The sequence below is a fragment of the Herpailurus yagouaroundi genome, unplaced genomic scaffold (assembly GCF_014898765.1).
Source record: "Herpailurus yagouaroundi ecotype Mexico unplaced genomic scaffold, PumYag 184, whole genome shotgun sequence".
Taxonomy (NCBI): Eukaryota; Metazoa; Chordata; class Mammalia; order Carnivora; family Felidae; genus Herpailurus; species Herpailurus yagouaroundi.
The window spans coordinates 3,942,194-3,961,863 of record NW_024412415.1 but is presented as its reverse complement, the minus strand read 5'-3'; the positions used below and the strand labels follow the sequence as shown (position 1 = coordinate 3,961,863).

General features: G+C 40.8%; 1 protein-coding gene across 6 annotated transcripts in view; it reads right to left on the bottom strand.

The window, feature by feature from the left end:
- Positions 1-19,670, bottom strand: part of CDIN1 (CDAN1 interacting nuclease 1) — a 280,396-nt gene that overhangs the window by 53,657 nt on the left and 207,069 nt on the right. For 3 of the 6 annotated variants that reach the window (XM_040492234.1, XM_040492235.1, XM_040492230.1), the window contains one exon: positions 6,131-8,450. The exons of the other annotated variants lie outside the window; for them this stretch is intronic. In XM_040492234.1, the coding sequence (XP_040348168.1) occupies positions 8,330-8,450 (121 nt within the window). In that variant the 3' untranslated portion in view covers positions 6,131-8,329. Of the gene's footprint in view, positions 1-6,130; positions 8,451-19,670 lie in introns of those variants that run through there. 6 annotated transcript variants of the gene reach the window in all.

The window sequence follows — 19,670 nt, the reverse complement described above, 5'->3', positions numbered from 1 at the left end:
TTGGACAAGTCACTTGTCCTCCTGCACAATGAAACCTCTGGTCCCTTCAATTCTCAAATTCTGAGTCTAGCAGTAAACTCGTCTCCTCTTTGCTAATGGCTCCATTTTACTTTCTGCACACCTCTTAAGACATCGTCAGGGAGCAGAGGGGAAATGCAGTTCCATTTTCACATGAGTTTCTTTGCTAAATCCACGCCCCCATTCTGCTGTTTTTAACCCCTCTGTCATGGCAAAAACACTTTCAAGGATGGGAGGGGAGCAAGGAAGATGAAAATAATTTGCCAAAAGACTGAGTTTTACATTAACATGCGAAGCATTCATGTACACTTTGCAGTCTCTTTCATTCTTCTGCTTTTCGATTATCCCGTTATGTTGATTACCTTTTTCATTTATTGCAAAACGCTTCTTAAAAATATTAATTTTGAAAATCAAGTGGCATATTTCTATTCAAATTAACAAACAAAGTATTTTTCGGCTTTTACCTACTAATCTGTCACGTGCAATGGTCATTATTTAAGCTGCTAGAATAAACTGACACAATTCAAAGGTTTTAGGAAAATCATTTATGGTTTAATGGTAAGTATATTAACCGAAGGTACATTACTGGATAAAGCATACCCATCTCCTTTATCCTGGAAACTATTTTAACATTTCTTTTGGGGAGCATGTTTTAAAACAAATATTACAAATACAGAATCACTACCTTATAGAAATGCATTGTACTATGTAGTAAATTGATACCCAGATGATATAAAGACCATGAAAGAGAAGGCAGGCACATTCTGCAAGCTGACCTTGAAACCCCCGCCTGGTTTTACTGAAAGCAAAAGAAAACGCCCAAGGAGCATGTAAAACTATCTAATAGAATATATCCTCAAATGGAGATCCTTATGCAGACCAAATGCACAGGGACCCTGCGTTTTTCATCAATAATGTCACTTACCTTTCACACCTTACTGAAACAAACAACTATCCATGGCCTTCTACTGTTTATCTTGAGTTTTTAAGTCATTTTTCTATTGACATATTTAGCTTATATAAATTACTGAACAGACTTGAGCCACCGATAGTTCACTTGGTGTCATAGACCCAGTGGAAAGGAATACTGCTTGTTTTATTGCTCAGACTGATGATCAAGATTATGAGTTCTTTTCCAAATGCTTTGAATTTATTTATACTTGCACTAAATATGAATGGCCTAGGGCAGATATTGGAAATATGTGGCATTTATGTGATCACTACCCACTTCAAAAGCTAGTGCACGTAACTGATCATACCCTTCTTTCCTGATGGGCTGAACTGGGTCTCAGAACCCTTCTTAGCAAACACGGCCAGCATAAACAGTGAACTAGTTGCTGTCCAGATTCTAGAATTAAAATAGCTTATTAAAAGCCTCAAAGGTTTCTTTCCTAATTACACTGTGACTGACTTTTCTGAACAGTTCAAGCCTTTTTCATTTTGATAAGTAATGATTTTTTTTTAAAAAGAAGGACCTTTTATTGGGTCTTTTAAAATTCCCCACAGTACTGAAACACTTTTAAATATACATTAGAGACTCAATAAATATTTGTTTTGAATAGCCTAGATGCTAGAAATAGATGACCGTTATCACATAGAAACAGAGGAATATCACAGAGGTAACTGGGTGTCTGTTCTCTCCAGATACTCATGGAAGGAACCATGCACCAGTTTTTGGCCCTAACACATTAAGTCCTGGGAAACTGACAAAGAAATGTGAAGTTCCAATTCCTTTGGTATTGTAAGTTTCCAAAATATGAGGAAATGTGTCAAATGTCTATGGCTTTCAAATGATAATATACTCTGACTTAATGACTAAGAGCAATGCCCACTGAGCAGTTCACGGACAGTGTCTCTTCCAAGTCAGATCCTGTTGGCAAATGACCAAAGAACCCTTCTTTCCTGATCCAGTCAGCCACTCCTATGGCCCGGAAGCACTTTGCCCATGAACTCAGTATTATAAAAGTGAGCGGTTAGAAGTACCATTTGCAGCTCATCTAAGAATTCCACTGACTATCCAAAAATTTGTGTCGGAAACACATTGGCACTTTGACTTGATTTCAGTGGAAACTATTTTTTTAATTAAATTTTTTCAATGTTTATTTTTGAGAGAGAGAGAGCAAGAGCAGGAGGGGCAAAGAGAGAGAAAGAGAGGAGAGAGAAGGAGAGAGAGAGAAAGACAGAGGGAAGGAGACAGAGAGGGAGGGAGGGAGGGAGAGAGAGAGAGGTGGAGACACAGAATCCGAAGCAGGCTCCAGGCTGAGTTGTCAGCACAGAGCCAGATGCAGGGCTCAAACCCACAGAACGCGAGATCATGACCTGAGCTCAAGTTGGATGCTTAACCAACTGAGCCACCCAGGCACCCCCCCCAAAGGAAACTGTTTCTTAAATTTTGAATAGAAATGTAAAGATAAAAATGCCTTCAGCCTAATTTTTTAAAAAGAGAAACAAAGTTAAGAATTTTAAGTGTTCTACTTTAGCAATATATTGGAAAAGCACCGCACTAAGGCCAACTTGAAAGTAAACACAATGAAATCACATGAACTCCCCTTAAAACTAGTATGCATTCTAGAATACTCTGGTTGATGGGAGTTTCCAAATACTTTATTCATACTTAAAATTTTTTCAATTAATTTTTTGAATGTTTATTTTTTGACAGAGAGTGCGTGCGAGCATGAGCAGGGTATGGGCAGAGCGACAGGGGGACAGAGGATCTGAAGTGGGCTCTGTGTTGACAGCAGACAGCCTGATGCGGTGTTTGAACACACGAAACCCAAGATCACGGCCTGAGCCAAAGTCTGATGCTCAACTGACTGAGCCACCTAGGGGCCCCAGTAATTAATACTTTAACACTTACATATATGATACTTTTCTCTGATTCCAGTAAACAGTTTTCAGCTGAAGACGACAGTTAAAAGCTTCCATTTTTTCAACTCAAGTGAATAAGAACATATTTAGTGTACGTGTAGTCATTTATTTGTTCATTCAATATATATTGAGCACCTCTCTGTGCCAGGAACTCTGTTAGCTGCTGGGGGCTAGTGCAAAAACAAGACAGATACAGTTTCTACTCTATGGAGCTTATAATCTAGTTGGAAATCTCACCATTAAGTAACTACAGGAAGAAGTAAGTCAACAATTGAGACAAAAGGTGCCTCCATCTCTCAGTTTACCTACAAAACTGTGGCTTCCTGTAGAGGTGGTTTGGATTATGTAAATTGTGATTTGATGTATACGAGAAATTTCCATTAAAACCTAAAAATACATAAAGTCTACTAGCAACACACTAAATAGTTCTTTCTGAATGTATCTGTTGAATGAACATAAAAATGACAAAGGATTTTCTTTTTTTAAAGAAAAAAGTGCTACTTATTCTGGAAATACTTTTAACCAAGGCAGTTTTCAGGGGAATTCATGACCGCTTTGGGTTAATGGTCATTGGCTTCATGTTCAGCCCTCAATTAAACTCTGAACTCTAATTGTTATTACTTAATTGACTTGGTTATATTTCATGTCGGCATCTCACAATGACCTTCCTTTTAAAAAATAAAAATTACATTGGCGTAGCACCATGGGTCTTTGGCTGAGCCTCACATTGTTGCAGGCCCACACTGTTTTATATACGGTTGAGCCTCGAATTTGCTTAGGTTTGCTATTACTAGGGTACCTCCCATCATCCTTGCCTTTGAACTGAGACAGCTCTAGATAAATCCAAATGAGGAGGGAAAAGGAATGAAAAACAAAACCCATCGGTTGCCATGATTAAGATGCAAAATAAATCCATAGATAGGCACTTGATTCCAAGCACAGGGAGTTAGTCTTAATACCGTCACTATCACAATATTACATGATGCATATTTTAAAATGGTGCTGTATCTTTTCCCTACAAGTGACTCCAAATGTTTAGTTGTTCCAGTTAACCAGATGAAAACTTAAATCTCCTTTATTTACACACAAAACAGTAAGATCAAGTTGGATTTATTTAACTAATGAGATCGATTTTTAACAAGTAGGTATGATGCCAAGCTCTAACTATGCTGTACTAACTGAAATGTATTAAGGCATCAAATGAGCATTTCCCCTCCCGCTGTATTGTGGAAAAGTTTTAAAAGTCTTTTTTGAAGTACTTTGATCAAGCTTTGAAATCATTTTAGTGGATTACTATTGTATGAAAACTGTAATTTATTGTGCTTGACCTAAGCAGCTCTTTGTCTCACAGCCATATTCAAAACAATAGCAGGAAAGTGAAAACCACAAGGGGAACCCAAGCTGTTCTGGTTATTATTTCATAATTCCATCTTCCTTATTTAATCTTTGGAATCCAGGCATGTTCTTAATAAAAGATCATGTTTACCTTATATGGGAAGGTTCGTTTGGGGCAATACAATCAGAGGGTCCAAACTTTGTCATTGTCACCCTTCCTTTACCTAAGAGTGACCTTACAGACACATTCGGAGAAGTGCTTCGCTATAAATGGAGACATTGCAGGCAGACTCGTCATTGTTTGCCTTTCGGTTTCCTCTCTCGTTAAGCTAACTTTGCTCCTTTACCCTCATCAAGAATGTCCCGGGGCACCTGGGTGGCTCAGTCAGTTAAGCGCCTGACTCCTGAGTTGGGCTCATGTCATGATCTCGCGGTTTGTGGGTTTGAGCCCCACACAGGCTCTGCACGGACAGTGCAGAGCCTGCTTGGGATTTTGTCTCCCCCTCTCTCTGCCCTTCCCTTGCTTGCTATCTCGCTCTCAAAATAACAAAAATAAAAACTTAGTTGGGGGGGCGGAAAACAATGTCCCAATTGTGGGATTTTCTCCTCCTATCCCCGCCACAAAGTATTTCTACTCTGAGAAGACTTGCTCCCAGCAGATCACATGGAAAATGGCCAGCCGCTCCCAAAGATGAACAAGCTAGGAGCGTTTCTCTAGTGAAATCATACAGGTATTTTCCCATTTCTTTAAGTTTCATCCACAGACAGACTACCATCACCACCACTCAGGCCGAAAGTAGCTGTAAACCTCACAGGTTCTTTCGGCTCCGTTTGCCACATGTCCTGACGGCCTAAACCTCACATCCTGTTTGACCCTGTAAAATCTTATCTGAGAAGTTTTAGGAGTCTTCAAAGGTGTACCAGCTACCTGCTAACCCCCACCCCGAAGACCTCTGCATCAGGAGTTAGATGAAATGCATTTTGGTCCGGGGATGGTTTTCCGGAGAGAAAAAAAGGGTGAGAAAATGTAGTGAGAAAGCACAGAATACATGTCCACATGGAAGGAAATTGGCAAAGGTTAGTGAAGGGGAAAAAGGAGAGGGAGGAGGTGGGTGAAGAGAAGCAGCCTATGAAGACACTAAGCATTTAAGTCAGTTGAAACTGATCTAGGTCTGTAGTGCATTGCATGTTAAAAAGAGCAGACACCTAAGGTATCTCGGTTCCACAGGGCCAAGCAACAGCACGTGGAGCTCTCAGGGAGAGGCGAGTGGATGAACCGTTCACTTGGGTGCTGTGTGCTAATTAGCGTGGCCCACCAGAGACCATTTAAGTGAACGACCTCATCCAGGGCTCTAAGCAATCCCCTCCCGGCCTGAGTTAATGCACCCCCCAAAGACCAACCATTTATCTTCTTTTCCAGGATGGAACCAAGCCTTGCTGATAATGATCAGGTACATACACCTATAGTTAAAAGAAAATTGTTTCCCCTGGAGATCCAGCTTTCTGCTTTGGACCCTGAAGCTTTTCCCTTTAGGAGTGTTGAGAAGAGTTGACATACACCTCACTAGAAGGCAGATGAAAGAAAAAAAAATCTCACTTTTTTTGGGGGGGGGGGGAGCGGTAAGGGTAGAAAGGAGCCTATGAAGTCACCTTAAGTTATCCGTGCTAGATCAGCTTTGCACTGAGCTGATCCCTTGCCACCCTTCACATGGGGTCTTTGTGACAGCAGACGCCTGGCAAGTCTCTAACCACCGGAGAGAACATCATTTCGTTTTACATCGTCCGCACACTCCTGCTTTTTTCTGCGTTGGCATAATTCATTACTGCAGTTTGCAGAATGCTCCATAAAACAAGATTTAGCTTTAATGTTAATGTTCTAATGACGACGACAACAACAAAAAGCATCCTGTCTACTTTCCAGGGCCGTTTTTATTGTCTTAACTAAAAAAAACAAACAACAACACACACCGGTTTAACACAGATAAAGATTTCTACCATAAAAGGAAAAAGAACAAGGAGGCTTGGAGTTTCCAATTTGGGAACACTACTCTTGTCTCCCTATACCCTTCCAGCTGAAGAGTGGTAGACAGAATAATCACATTCGTTTCAGGTGGGAACAAACTTAGTTTTGAAACTTGAGAACTTTGTCATCCTATGTATGGCTTACTGGTCTTGTTCCCATGTTGAAGGGCCCACATCTTAAGACCTTGTTCGTCAACAGGAGGTGGTGCCGTTGCCAGAGAATACCAGTACCTTCTTATAACACATTATGTCAGGGCACCAGGTATAAGCAGGAATACGAAATTGCAAGCACCTCTTCTATTTTTTTAAATTTATTTGTGCGCCCTCATCATAAATTTGTTTAATGCAAAACCAACAAATCCTTGACAAGGGTTTAACAGGCTTTTCAACATCTGTGCAGATGAAATGTAATTCGTTCCTAAAGAAGAAAAAAGCAGTTTAGAGCATGCCATGACAACTGTTTAACAGTGTTTAAGTGTGTGCATGTGTGTGTGTGCACACGTGTGTGCAAAGACAACAGTAGTTTGATGATTCTATTTCACTCCCAAAACCTGCGTGATAATTTTACGCTGACACACAAGTCTGCCACAGAGACCTCCTTCCCATTTCATTTTCCTCCTCGTCTTTTGTGGAATGCAACCCACTACAGAGTTAAAATCCACACGTCTGGGCCGGACGTGTTTGTGTCTTTCAAAAGGAAAGGCAGCTGGCAGACTTATTTGCAAACCTCCTTAGGTACGAAATTAACAGGGCGCAAATGGTGGATTTTGTCTTTTGAAAGAAGCAAGCCATGTATATAAGTTAGAGGTGGTTGCAGAAGTTCTATTTTTGTTACTATTTCCCAATTTCATCTGTTCAGTATTATAAAAGATATCATAGATTTTCAACATGGGGACAAGTCTTTTATAAGTACATTTTCAGGTATAGATAAGTTAACCTCCCAAAAGATAGGTTTATAATGAATTGATTGGTGTTTTGCTTTAAATCAAAACTTGGTTAGCCGTGTAAAAACTGAGTAGATAAAAGCAAACAAATACAAAATCCCTTTTATTTTGCTTATTTGGAAAACTCTCTAGGCTTATTTCTGGTACACTTAATTCGTTCAAAGCTGAACATTTCTAATGCCTAAATTATCTGATTGTTATGTAATTATTATGTCATATAAAATGCAGATACAAAGCCGTGCACAGAATGTGCTTTTAAAAAATTGTACGCATAAAAATACTGACTACCATTCATACTGACAAGTAGCCGTGTCTAAAAATAAACTTTTGCCCAGGCTGGCACCATGCTTCAATGGTGTCCCTTTTGCCCCCAGTGCAAAGGAGTGTGGTTTCCAGACACAATGTAACCAATACTTTTACATGAGATAAATGGAAAATCTTTGGTGTTCAAATAAGTATCATAAAAAGAGGAAATTCTCATCGAGTCTATTTTTTCAGCGTGGCTCAATGCCAGGGAAGTCAGGAAACCGTAAAGACTGGACAAAACAAGCAGAGGCTACCATCGAGGTCTACTGGAGCCTGGCAGGTGAGAGCAGAAATCTAGTTTCAGCCTCCATGTCTTCCAATCTGCTATGATTGTGCTAGATTATTCCATGATGGTAATTTAACACTGGGGACCTGTGAGAGTATGTGAAGACATCGGGGGGGAGGTGGGGAGGGAGAAAGAATGAATAGAGGCTTAGAAAAAAAAATAAGGGGGTGGTTCGGGAACGGGGAGGAGAATTGAAAAATCACACCTTTCAAGTCTCCACATTTCTTTTGTTCAGTATGAGCAGAAACCATCCGGAAGGAAGAAAGATTATGACTATCTATAAACTAACTGTTTGACAGAGACAGAAATGCTGATAATGAGTGGGTTGTGTCTGTAGTTCTTGGCTGTTCACATCAGCAAGGGATGAAGGAAAACAGAAACTCTTGATATGTTTGTCTAAAGAGGTAGTGGCGTGGCCACGGGCAGCCCGAGTTCAGCTCAAGTTCAGGGCAGATGGTGCCAGGAGTTTACATTGCAGGAAAGTAAAATTGCTTCCGGATTCACCTTTTCCTCCCGGCTTCTCTTCCAGGACCATCGGGGTCAAGCTAGGCTATTGGCATAAGGTGACAATGTCCGTGGGGAAACAGGCTTTGAGCAGGATGCCCCTTTCCCGGTTACAGTCCAGTTCCTGGATAAAGCCGTACCAATAGATGACTAAGCCCGGCCCAAATCTGCAAAAACATGAGAAAATAACATGTGTGTTGGATCAACAGAATTCTCGAGAATGGTCATCTCTGAAGCATTGCGATGATGATTAAGGGCATCATTTCACCAAGTTTTTGTTTTGGTTGCTGTAATTGTGGCTGAGGGTGGAACTTCTAGCAAGCAGCTGGCTTACTTTAATACAAGTACTACTGCAATCTCAGAGTTAGTACCTTTCAAGGAACCTGAAGTATTGCATATACACGAGCGACCCTCATCACTTTTCAGTAAGGTGTTCTCAACTTGGGTTGACGTGAGTAACTGAGGAAGGATAAAACTAGACTCTTAACAGTGACGAGTTACTGTTGGGGAGCACCACACTTGGGATTGTATCTCCTAATGTTACCTTATCTCCTAACCTATTTCCAACCAAGGGGAAAACAAAAGGAATAATGTAAAAGTAGAATAGGTCAAGGTCCTCTTCTGACTAGAATGCTCTATGCACATACCAATGGGGCCAGAGGTCTCTTTGGTCATCTCCTCTCTCAACTCCTCAAAAAGCAAACAAAAATCCAGATGACCACTGGGATCCCTCAGAGAGACCTTATCCCCGACCCTTCGTGTCTGTGTATAGTCTCTAAATATGAGCACGGTGTGAAATTTGGTCATAGGTTCTTATCATGAAGATGATGGATGTCATGTAGACCATGAAGTATAGACAGATGCTGGCTTAAATCCTCAATCTGTCTAAGTTGTGCCTCCAAATTATCTCCAATTTTTGTTAGTTGCAGACTCAGGAAGTAACGCTGTAGAAGACTTTACCCATCAGGAAGTTGAGACCTTTAGGCTGGGTTCATAAAGATGTAATCACGATCAATCACTGTGCACACAGACATGTTTTGCCCATCAGTTTCACTTTTTTTTTTCTACCGAGAGTACTTAATTAAAGGGCAGCACTACTTTTGGTGTCATGTTGCAGGAATTTTACAGTGAAATCATAAATTATGAATGTTGGGTTAGTAAAAGGATGTCTAAAAACAGAACTGCTTTCTGTATTCTGACATTACAGCAGGCTGAGCCACGTTAGGCCAAAAAGCTTTTTTGCTTCCATGATTTATTATATGCTGTAGTGTACTTGCCAAAACTAATAGTCCAAGATGGGCTGCAAGATACTGTATGCACAGGAACAAGTTCAGTTGGGTGTCACAGAACGGTAGCCAAGTTGTATGCAAGATTAATTGAACCTTTTGGGCAGAATGGCAGCTCATCTACTGATGAGCGGCTCCAGGGGACATAGGAGCTGTGTACAGTGGGGCGGCCTCGGAGCACTAGACTCGATGGTATTTACCTGCCATTGGGGGCTGGCTTCAGAGAAGCCTGGGGAGACCTTACTTCCAGTTAACTGGGGGTTTCTTAGCAACTTGTAGTAACAAGTGTTTGCAACTGGAACATATACCATTTGGTATCTCTATCTTACAAAAAGCTCTGGTTACTATCAAAAGATCTCGGATTTGTCACAACAAGCCTGGCAAGGGCAGGAAGATCTACAATCTTGTGTCTGCGAAGCCTCGAAATTTCCTATCAGTGAAGCAGCCCTGGGTCACAGGGCTCTACAGACCTAACACTGAGCTCAACACATTCCTCCGCTGTCTTATGCAGCCATTCAGGAGACCATGATGTTCTTTAGAAAGGCACTAATATTTTTACAAAGGGAGAAAAAAAAAAAATGTGATCTAACCAGTCATGGAAAAGAACAAAAGAATATATGGAGGTCATAAACAACAAGCTCAGTGTTTTAAAGATTTAATAAAACAAAAACACATACCACCAAGCACTGAGAGAGCAAGAGCAGCCTACACTTTCCCTGAACAGCTAAATCATACGCCAAAGGACACGAAGCATGACAGCTCTTTACGAAAATGGCATTTTCCGGGCAGAAAAGCCAGGCTGGGGAACACCTCAATGCCCAAGAAAATGGACTTGTTTCTCTTTTGAGGCAACAGAGGAAATCTGCAACTGGAAAGGGCTTTCCAAGACTGTGAATCTGAACATTTCACTGTAGTGGTTCACTACTAGGACTCCCTGAAGGTAGTATCACTGATCTAGAAATTCCTTTCAGAATATGTGAGTAGTGACACTTCAGAGGAGTCTGCTGTCTGAGTCTTTGTTTCTTAGCTTTTGGATGGAATTATGTTAACTTAGGCACTATTAGCCCTCTCATGTGGCTCAAAAGTTCTGAGAATGTGTGCTTAATTAAGAACAAAGCAACACAACTTCTCTTTGTAAGTGGCAATTGGCAGGTAAAGGCTGTCCAGTTAGGTGTTCTTTGAATGAAAAAATAGGAACTTATTGGGTGACAAATTTGGGCACTGAATGACAGAGCACGATTTGGCCTTGTTCCCGATACCTACTTTAGTGTATTTCTTTCTCCAATTCAGGATCCAGAGATTATCAAATGCTGGCAAGATCACCTTCTAGCAACCTATCTGTTTATGAAGAGGCTGAACACATTAAGCAACTTTATAGAGTCAATTTTCCTTGGTTATCTGAACCAACAGAAGGGAACATTTTGGTCGATAATTTGAAAAACCAAGCAATCCAAGTCTAGCATTTCCAATCCAAGGTGTAAACCGGGGAGAAAATAGGACCTAGGACATTTTTTATGTAGGTCAAGTACATGCTCGTGGGTTGAATGATTTCATCTCTTTGATGCCTGTTCCCATTTATTGTGGCACTACTAGACAAGAATGAGATCACTGCAAAGGCAAACATAACCTTTGTGACCAATAAAAATCAAAGAGACTGTTAATGGCATTTAAAAGAAAACAGTCTCTGGGTCTGCGGGAATGTGCACAGCAGAGGGCTGGTCTACTACTGCGATGGCAGCCCTCCCCACCAGCCGGAGGAGACACTCTGGAATGGGGGTGTATATGGGTATCTGAGTTGACTCCATTAACACATTTCAAGGTGAACTCTAATTTTCAGTTTACTATACTCATGGTCCAGTAACAAGATCAAAGACTCCATCCAAATGGATTTTAAAAACTCTCGTGGAGCAGAGATGGAGAACTCAAGTGACTTTTACACAAGTAATTTTGTTTGTAAGTAAAATACCGCCACACTCGCAAAAACAAATACCTCCTGACACAAATGGGAGGTCAAAGTCCCAGGACAGACCTCGAGAGTACGTACGAAAGATGAAGTTCCTCGTAAGTAACAACCTTACAAATCCATTTGAAATGCATTTCTCTGGTTCCCTTGCATTGTAGAGTATTTAGAGAAATTCAACAAGAGACTGTGGAGTGAAAGCTGGGGACCCTTTGGTGGTTTTTGTGCATAGGTGTCTCCCAGGCATTATCTATTTCGCCACTTGTCTCTGCTATATGGTGACCCTGCTGAGGAAAAAAGACCCTATTTTCTTTATCCGTGTGTTCTCTAGGCCTAGCACGGTTCCCTGGTGCCTGACAGCCCTGCTCAAGGACACGGTGGAGAACACCAAGTTCATAATAGGATCAGATAGCTTTGTGCCAGGCGCTGAACCAATGGCAGTTTCCAGAGAGGCATGCTGGCAGGACTCAGCTGCTACCATGGCTTGGTGTTTTTATTAGTAACCAAGATGAGCACATAGATGGTCTGTTTTGGGATCATGGGGATGATAGTAACAGTAACAACATTAATTATCACTTTCAGAGCACTTGCTATGTGCTATTCTAAGCGCTTTCCACAGATCTACCCATTTAATTCTCAGGGCAACTTGATGAGGCAGATGCACTTAATGTCCCCATTCTGCAAATGGAGAAACTAAGGCACTGAGAAATTAGCTAGTTTGCCGAAGGTCTCCTAGCTAAAAAGTGGGGGAACCTGTTTTGGAGCCCAAGGCAGTCTGGTTGCCCGGTCTGTGACTGTCTCACTATGAGGTAGTGATCTAACTGGATGTCACCCTGTATGATAGACTTTAACCAGAAAAAGAGAGGAAATGCCCTTTGTACTGGTTAGACCATGCCTAGAGCGTTTTGCAGGGTTGGGGTCATGTTTTAAGAGGAGTATCTCTGGTCTGGAATTGCTCCAGAGGAGAACTCTACGATACCTGAGGAACTGTTAGAATAACCGAATATTTGTGATGTAGAAATAAGCATGTAGGGTGAGATAACATGCTCATTCACTAGCCTCTGATTTTTAGAGCACTCCTGGGAAGAAGTGATGAGATTCACGCTGTAGCTCTTGAGCACAGACTTAGGGCCAATGTCTGAAATTTACCAAGAATTGTATATTGATTCAACCTGAATGAAAAGTTTCCTACAGATGTAGCTTTTGACAACACGGAGTGAGCTGCCTTGCAAATGGGTGACAGTTCTGTGACTGGATCTACTAAATTGAAGCTGAACTTCTATCTATTGAAAAAAATAAATAGAACCAACACATGAGTTTTTTAATACAAAATCCTGAATACTCCGCATCTTTTGGGAAATTAGTTGATCTGGCAACAATCAGCTGGAGCTAAGTAACAGTTGCCCCCTTTTGACAAGACCTGTTTCAGGTTTGCCGCAGTCCTCCCCATTCTCTGTTAGTCCCTGATGTTAAGGCTCCACATCAGGTGCCATTTAGCATCGTACTTGTTCTGTAGACTTTAATTGTAGAGATACATTTCTCCATACTCCTATCAAATTTGGGAAAGCAAAAGATAACCTCATGTTTCAAGAAAGAATTGGAAAGGGGCATCTGGGTGGCTCCATCAGTTGAGTGTACGACTTCAGCTCAGGTCATGATCTCGGTGTTCTTGAGTTCAAACCCCACATGAGGCTCTGTGCTGACAGCGCGGAGGGTGGAGCCTGCTTCAGATTCTGTGTCTCTCTCTCTCTCTCTGCCCCTCCCTGACTCACAGTCCACTTCTCTAACATTAAAAATAATTTTTTTAAGGAATGGAAGAAGCCCATTTCTTATGTCCTGCCTACTCTGCTCATTTTGTTGTCTTCTTGTCCCCATGGACATTTGAGTTCTTGACCTCAGCCCAGAGATGTCACTCAGAGGTTCTCAAACTTGGGCCAGAAACTCTGGAGATTGTAATAGACCGGTTATGCACCTCGAGCACTATCCTCAGACAGAAAAAATAAACAGGTCTTATTTTTAAATGCACATCAAGTATTTCATTCATATGTGGAACTTGATAAAGTCAACAGAAGACCATGGGGAAAAGGAAGGGGAAAAATATAGTTTCAAACAGAGAGGGAGGCAAACCATACGAGATTCTTAAATACAGCGAACAAACTGAGGGTTGATGGGGGGAGGCCGAGGTGGGAGGGGAATATTGGTGACAGGCATTAAGGAGGGCACTTGTTGGGATAAACGCTGAAAGTTGTATGTAAGCTATGAATCATGGGAATCTACGCCCAAAGACAAGAACATACTGTAGACACTGTATGTTAGCTAACTTGACAATTTATATTTGCAACCAACATTTTAAAAAAATGCACAGAAAATAGAGTTCACAGCTTTCAGTCATTATGTATTGTCTAAGTAGATGGAATCTAGAAGCACAGCTATAATCACGTGAAGGATAGAAATAACTGTTTTAAGTATTTTCAAATTTGGCAAGATTGGGGGACACTGTTTTAATTGGTTATAATTTCTATAGGTGGATATATTACATACAGGTAAAAAGCATATAAAAGGGGAATCTATTAAATGGGTAATGCTAAGCCATATTAAACATGTCTGAAAATACTAAGCATGTTAAAGATGTCTGAAAATACAAAGATGTTTATAAGTAACCTGTCCATGCACATAAGGTTCCTCTTCACAGTAAAAAGTGAGCTAGAAGGAATGTCATTTACGGATTGCATCAGGTCCCATTTAGAACTCACTCAACAGAGGGCAGTCTCTATCTGTAGGAAGAGAGGCACCCAAAAGAAGCATCAAACCAAATGTGGCAACAACAGGAATGAAAAAAGACCCACAGGAGGGGTAGTGCTGGAGTTCTGAGCTGTAGCTAAGAGATGCAGAAAGGTATTGTGGTCAACCAACATCTAAGGTGACCTCAGTGATTCATGCCTCTGGGGATCATGCCCTTGTGTAATCCCCTCCCCCTTGAATGTTGGCTGGAACTAGGGATTTGCCTCTAACAAAACAATATAGCAAAAGTGATCAGAATTTAATTGTGATTAGGTTACAAGCGACTGACTTCCATCTTTGCTACAACACACTCTCTTGCCTTCTCAACTTGCATACTTTGAGGAAACAAACCGTCATTTGGGAGAGGCCCATGTAGCAGGGAATTGAGGGTGGCCTGTGGCCAAGCGTCTGAGAGGAACGGACAACAGCTCCTGAGGAGCCGAATCCTGCCAACAACCACTGAACCAGTTTGGGAGTGTACCTTTCGGCAAACCTTCAGCTGAGACCACACTCCCTGGGCCAATGTCTTGAATACAGCCTGTGAGAGGGAAGAAGAAAACCCAGCTAAACTACGCCCATATTCTTCAATCACAGGGAAAGTGAGGTAACAAATTTATGTTATTTTAACTCCTTTAGTTTGGGGGTAGTTTGCTATACAGCAATACACACACACACCAGACTAGTCAAATACCCTTCTTCACATATGCAGTATGGAAAGTCCTGGTGGCTTTTTATACTAGTTACACTTTAACCCAGAATCTACAGCAGAAGGCGTTACTGAATGAGATTATAAGTAGCAGCCCTTCATCAAGACTGGTCAGTTTTTTTAAAATGTTTATTTTCAGAGAGAGAGAGAGAGAGAGAGAGAGAGAGAGAGCGCGCGCACAAGGTGGGGAGGGGCAGAGAGAGAAGAAGAGAGTGAATCTCAAGCAGACTCCATGCTGTCAGCAGGCACTCCAAGGCTAGTAACTTATCAAGCAGATCTGCACTTTTATACTAATGGAACTTCTTGGCTCCTAACTTAGACTATACCAATACCTCTGCCTGCTATTTATTTAGGACACTGGGGTTACCCAAGGATGTATAGAAATCATATATAAAATGAAGAATTCTGGACATTTTCTCCAGTGCTGTGGTTTTTTTCCCCTCGAGTTAGAGAGAGAGAGAGAGAGAGAGAGAGAGAGAGAGAGAAATGTGTGTGAGCTGGGGAGGGGAAGAGAGAGAAGGTGCGAGAGAATCTTAAGCAGGCTCCATGCTGTCAGCCCAGAGACCAATGAGGAGCTCGATCTCACCAACTCCAAGATCATGACCTGACCCTAAATCAAGAGTCGGGAGCTTAATGGACTGAACCACCAGGCGCCCACCAGCGCATGGTTTTGGTGTTGGTCGGTTATTGGGCTTCTGAAGCTGCAAACATGAGGGACAGAGATAGGGTGTGGGAGGCTGGTTACAGGTGGGATACTTGCCAGTCAAGGTGAGTGACTGCTGACAACTAGAGAAGAGACATTTAAAAACCTCCAATTGTGGCAATCTAATGCTATTTGGTGCTGGGGTCAACAGACTTTGTCAATTACGGGTGCTGAGGACAGTCCAGGATAAATCAGTGGTTAGGTTTTGTTACATTAAAGCAGGGCAATCTGTAATAGATTTTTAAAAGACTGCCACCAAGAATGTTTTACAAATGGTAGTTCAGTGAGTGAATTCTTAGTTTTCCTGAAGAATTTAGCTATTCTCAGTCACCTAGGATGGCAGAGTACAGATGTCAGACAGAACATGAGTTACAAATCATGTCTTTTGCTGCACGGTTTTCTCTGTGAGAAACTCAGAGGCATGGACAGAAGATTTGGGCCCACATTCAGGAAGGACTTGCTTACGCTTTCTTAGCTATGGAAAAAAAAAAATACACCCCCTTTCCTTTCCATATCCTTACACTATTGTTTATAAAGCAGGCATTTCTTGGATGGTATCTTGTAGAGAAAAGGGAAGAAGATTAAGTGTCTATTGTCAGACCTCGCTTCTTCAGAGAGTGCTGAAATCAAAGGTAGATGCAGAAATTCAGAGACACCTAGACACCGTTTTTGCTTAAGTTGGCTCCAGTAAGTAACTCCCTGGTTGGTTTCCTGAAGCCTTTGTGGCTTCTAGGGTCTCTACAGATTCGAGAGAGCCCTTGGCCAGACATTACGTCTATAAAGGTATGGTCTAAATACATATATAAAGGGGCTCCTGTCTGGCTCAGTAGGTAGAGCATGCAACACTTGATGTCAGGGTTTTAAGTTCGAGCCCCACACTGGGTGTAGAAATTACTTAAAAATCAAATGTTAAAAAAAATACAAATATAAAACGATCTGATTCCAATAACCAACACCAAAGAGGTAACAAACATTTATGGCACTTGTTAAGCACCCGGCAGTGTTCTAAGCCCTTTTATGCGTACAGATTAATTTGATATTCCCAAGAAAACTAGGATTGTCCCCATTCTACAGAGGAAAACTAAGAGGCACAAAAAGGAGGCTTTGAACTTCAGCAGTCTGGCTGTAAGGCTTGTGCTTGTAACCACTACCCTGGTCTTTATACACCAATTTCAACAGTCATTCAACTTTGAGAAGTATTTACAGCACCTGCAAAAGAGACGAGCAGGGCCCTGGAAGGCAGGAGACTAATCAAAAGCCCAGTATATGAGTTAAGATTCACCTGTCTACAAGGAATAATTCTTCAAGTGTGAAGTCAATAGTTTCACACTAAGAAGTTTACCCAGCTACTCATTTCGATTTAAGTGTCACCGTGTTTGGGACGTATATGGAAAAGCAACTTATAATTCAGGTAAAGAAATTAAAATGATTACTTTTGAGGGAGCATATTTAAAGCATCTGACAATCAGGAAAGTAAACTGGGGAACGGGAATTACCAAATCGCTGCATAAAGTTCGGAGAAGAGAAATGTTTCCCTGCCGGGAGGGGATTCAGAAGTTATGGGGCAGAATCTAAACATGAGCAAAGAGGAGTAAATCCAGAACACTGCCGCAGCCTGTTCATGTAAATGGAAATAAACAGCTGGAATAAGTTACGAGGAAAACTGAGGGAAGCAACGGGTTTAAGTGAGCATAGCAGGTGGAGATTTGTCTTCCCAGAAAAGAAGGTTCAGACTTGCTAAGCAGGGTTGATGCAGTGAACCCCAAAGGCCCATCTTTGCTTCTAAAATACTTCTAGTATAGACATGTAGCTTATGATTGTGGCACTAACTTGGCTCATCTGTGTTTGTCTTCAGCTCTATGAGAAAAATCACTACATATTTTTTGAAGAATCAGAGGCTTTTTAGGTCTTTTGGCAATACAGTGTACAAGGCAAGGGTCGTGGATTTCATATATGATCACAAAATTTGCCTGGGACACAGAATAAGGCAAACTCGTGAGATTGATCTAATACTCCTCTTAACGAGCTAAATCAGCATGATTACATAAAAAAGGATTCTTGGGGTGCCTGGGTGGCTCAGTTGGTTAAGCGTCCAACTTTTTTTAGCTTAGGTCATAATTTCACGGTCAGTAGTTCGAACCTCATGTCGGGTTCTGTGCTGACAGCTCGGAGCCTGGAACCTGCTTTGGAATCTATGTCTCCCTCTCTCTCTGCCCCTCCCCCTGGTCATACCCTGTGTCTGTCTGTCTGTCTCTCTCCCTCTCTCTCTGAAAAATAAACATTAAAACAAAACAAAAAAAGAATTCTTGATGCACTAGGGTTCTAACAATACAAATCTGGATTGACACGTTTTAATTGAAAGATAACAGGACTATGGAATGATTTGATGAGTTACTCGTGTTTCTTGTTCAGGAGTCTTCAATAATAAAAACAAAACAATTTTATTGCTTGAAATCTTTGTTTCCCACCCAAATCTTTTCCTTCAATTCACAAAAAACCCTTCTCCAAAAAGGAGAATAGCATAGTATATGTGAAATTATTTATATATATATATATATATATACACACACACGTATATATATAGTGTGCATACATATATTGCATGCATGCATATATATTACACATGTATACTATGTGTATACACACACAGTTTTCTCTTTCTCCTTTTGAGTTGCTGTGTGGGCTCTGGGAGATATTCTGAGGATGTGTGCAGGCATGTGGCTGTTGGAAGCCAATTGTTTCACCATCAAAAAGACTTGCATGTGGTTTTTATGAAGGATGAATTCTCAAACATGCAGCTCAGGACAGCGGAGAAATATAAAACATCTTGTAACTGTTTTAAAATAAACTCTTCCACTGTTTATTTAGTTTTAATCTGTGTGTTGTAGATTGGTTATGCACTTGTTAATCACGGTTGTATGTATCTCCAGACAGAGTTGTAAATAACTTTTCAGTCCAAGTGAAATATGCTTGCTCATGTTTATATGCAAAGTATGTATTTATGCGTATGTGTAAATATGTGTACAATAATAGATTAGTGATCATGTAATATAGTATCCTAAGGTTCTGGCACTATGGTCAATTTAATATACGATGCAAATACTCTTTCTGTAGTTTCTAGAGATGAAAAATCTAACTTGGTTGTTTCATTTACTTTTTTTTTTTTATTTGCCTGGAAGGTCTGTGTTTGTAAAATGAAATGAACAAAGGAAGAGAACCCTAGTTAGGAATGTTCTCATTCAATTCCTAGATCCTGGTTACTACAATTGCAACTTTATCTCTTTGTAACATCAACTCACTAGAATTTTGAAAATAGAAAGGCAAAAATATAAATACTGATTCACTTCAGGCCTTTGTGCCACATAGAAAATAAACAGAAAATACATTATTTTGACGAAAATTTAAGATGTATATAAATATACAACCACAGGCACCTGAAATTCTCCTTGATGTTTATGTAACTTGGCATTTTCATGTCGACATTAAATTGCCTGGAAAAGTGCTTAATTTCCACTCCACTTTGCCCTGTGTTGGATACACTTAGATGCCACACTTCCAGTTTCTCCAGCCTATTGTAAATTCTTACAAGAGTAAAGCAGAGATGAGTGGAATCGAATACAATAGCAGAAGCTATTTTCTTTTTAATCCGCCGTCTTTAATATGTCTTCTTGGAGAAATGCTTGTACCTGGCAGTGGTGGGTCAGCTCCTCTACATTTTACCTAGTAAGAATGTGCGCACGTGCACACACACACACACGGATCTGCATGCAAGCTTGTGTCTGTGGCTTCATAGCAGAATAGGACAGTTTACGAGGTCATGACCAATTCTGCAACTCTGTACCTGGGTTTTAATAATGTAGGAACAAAAGCTATTCACATTTTAAGTAAAAAACAGAAGTTATCAAGTGAATACAAGACATGCTAAAAGGTCCACAGCAAAACAATTACAAT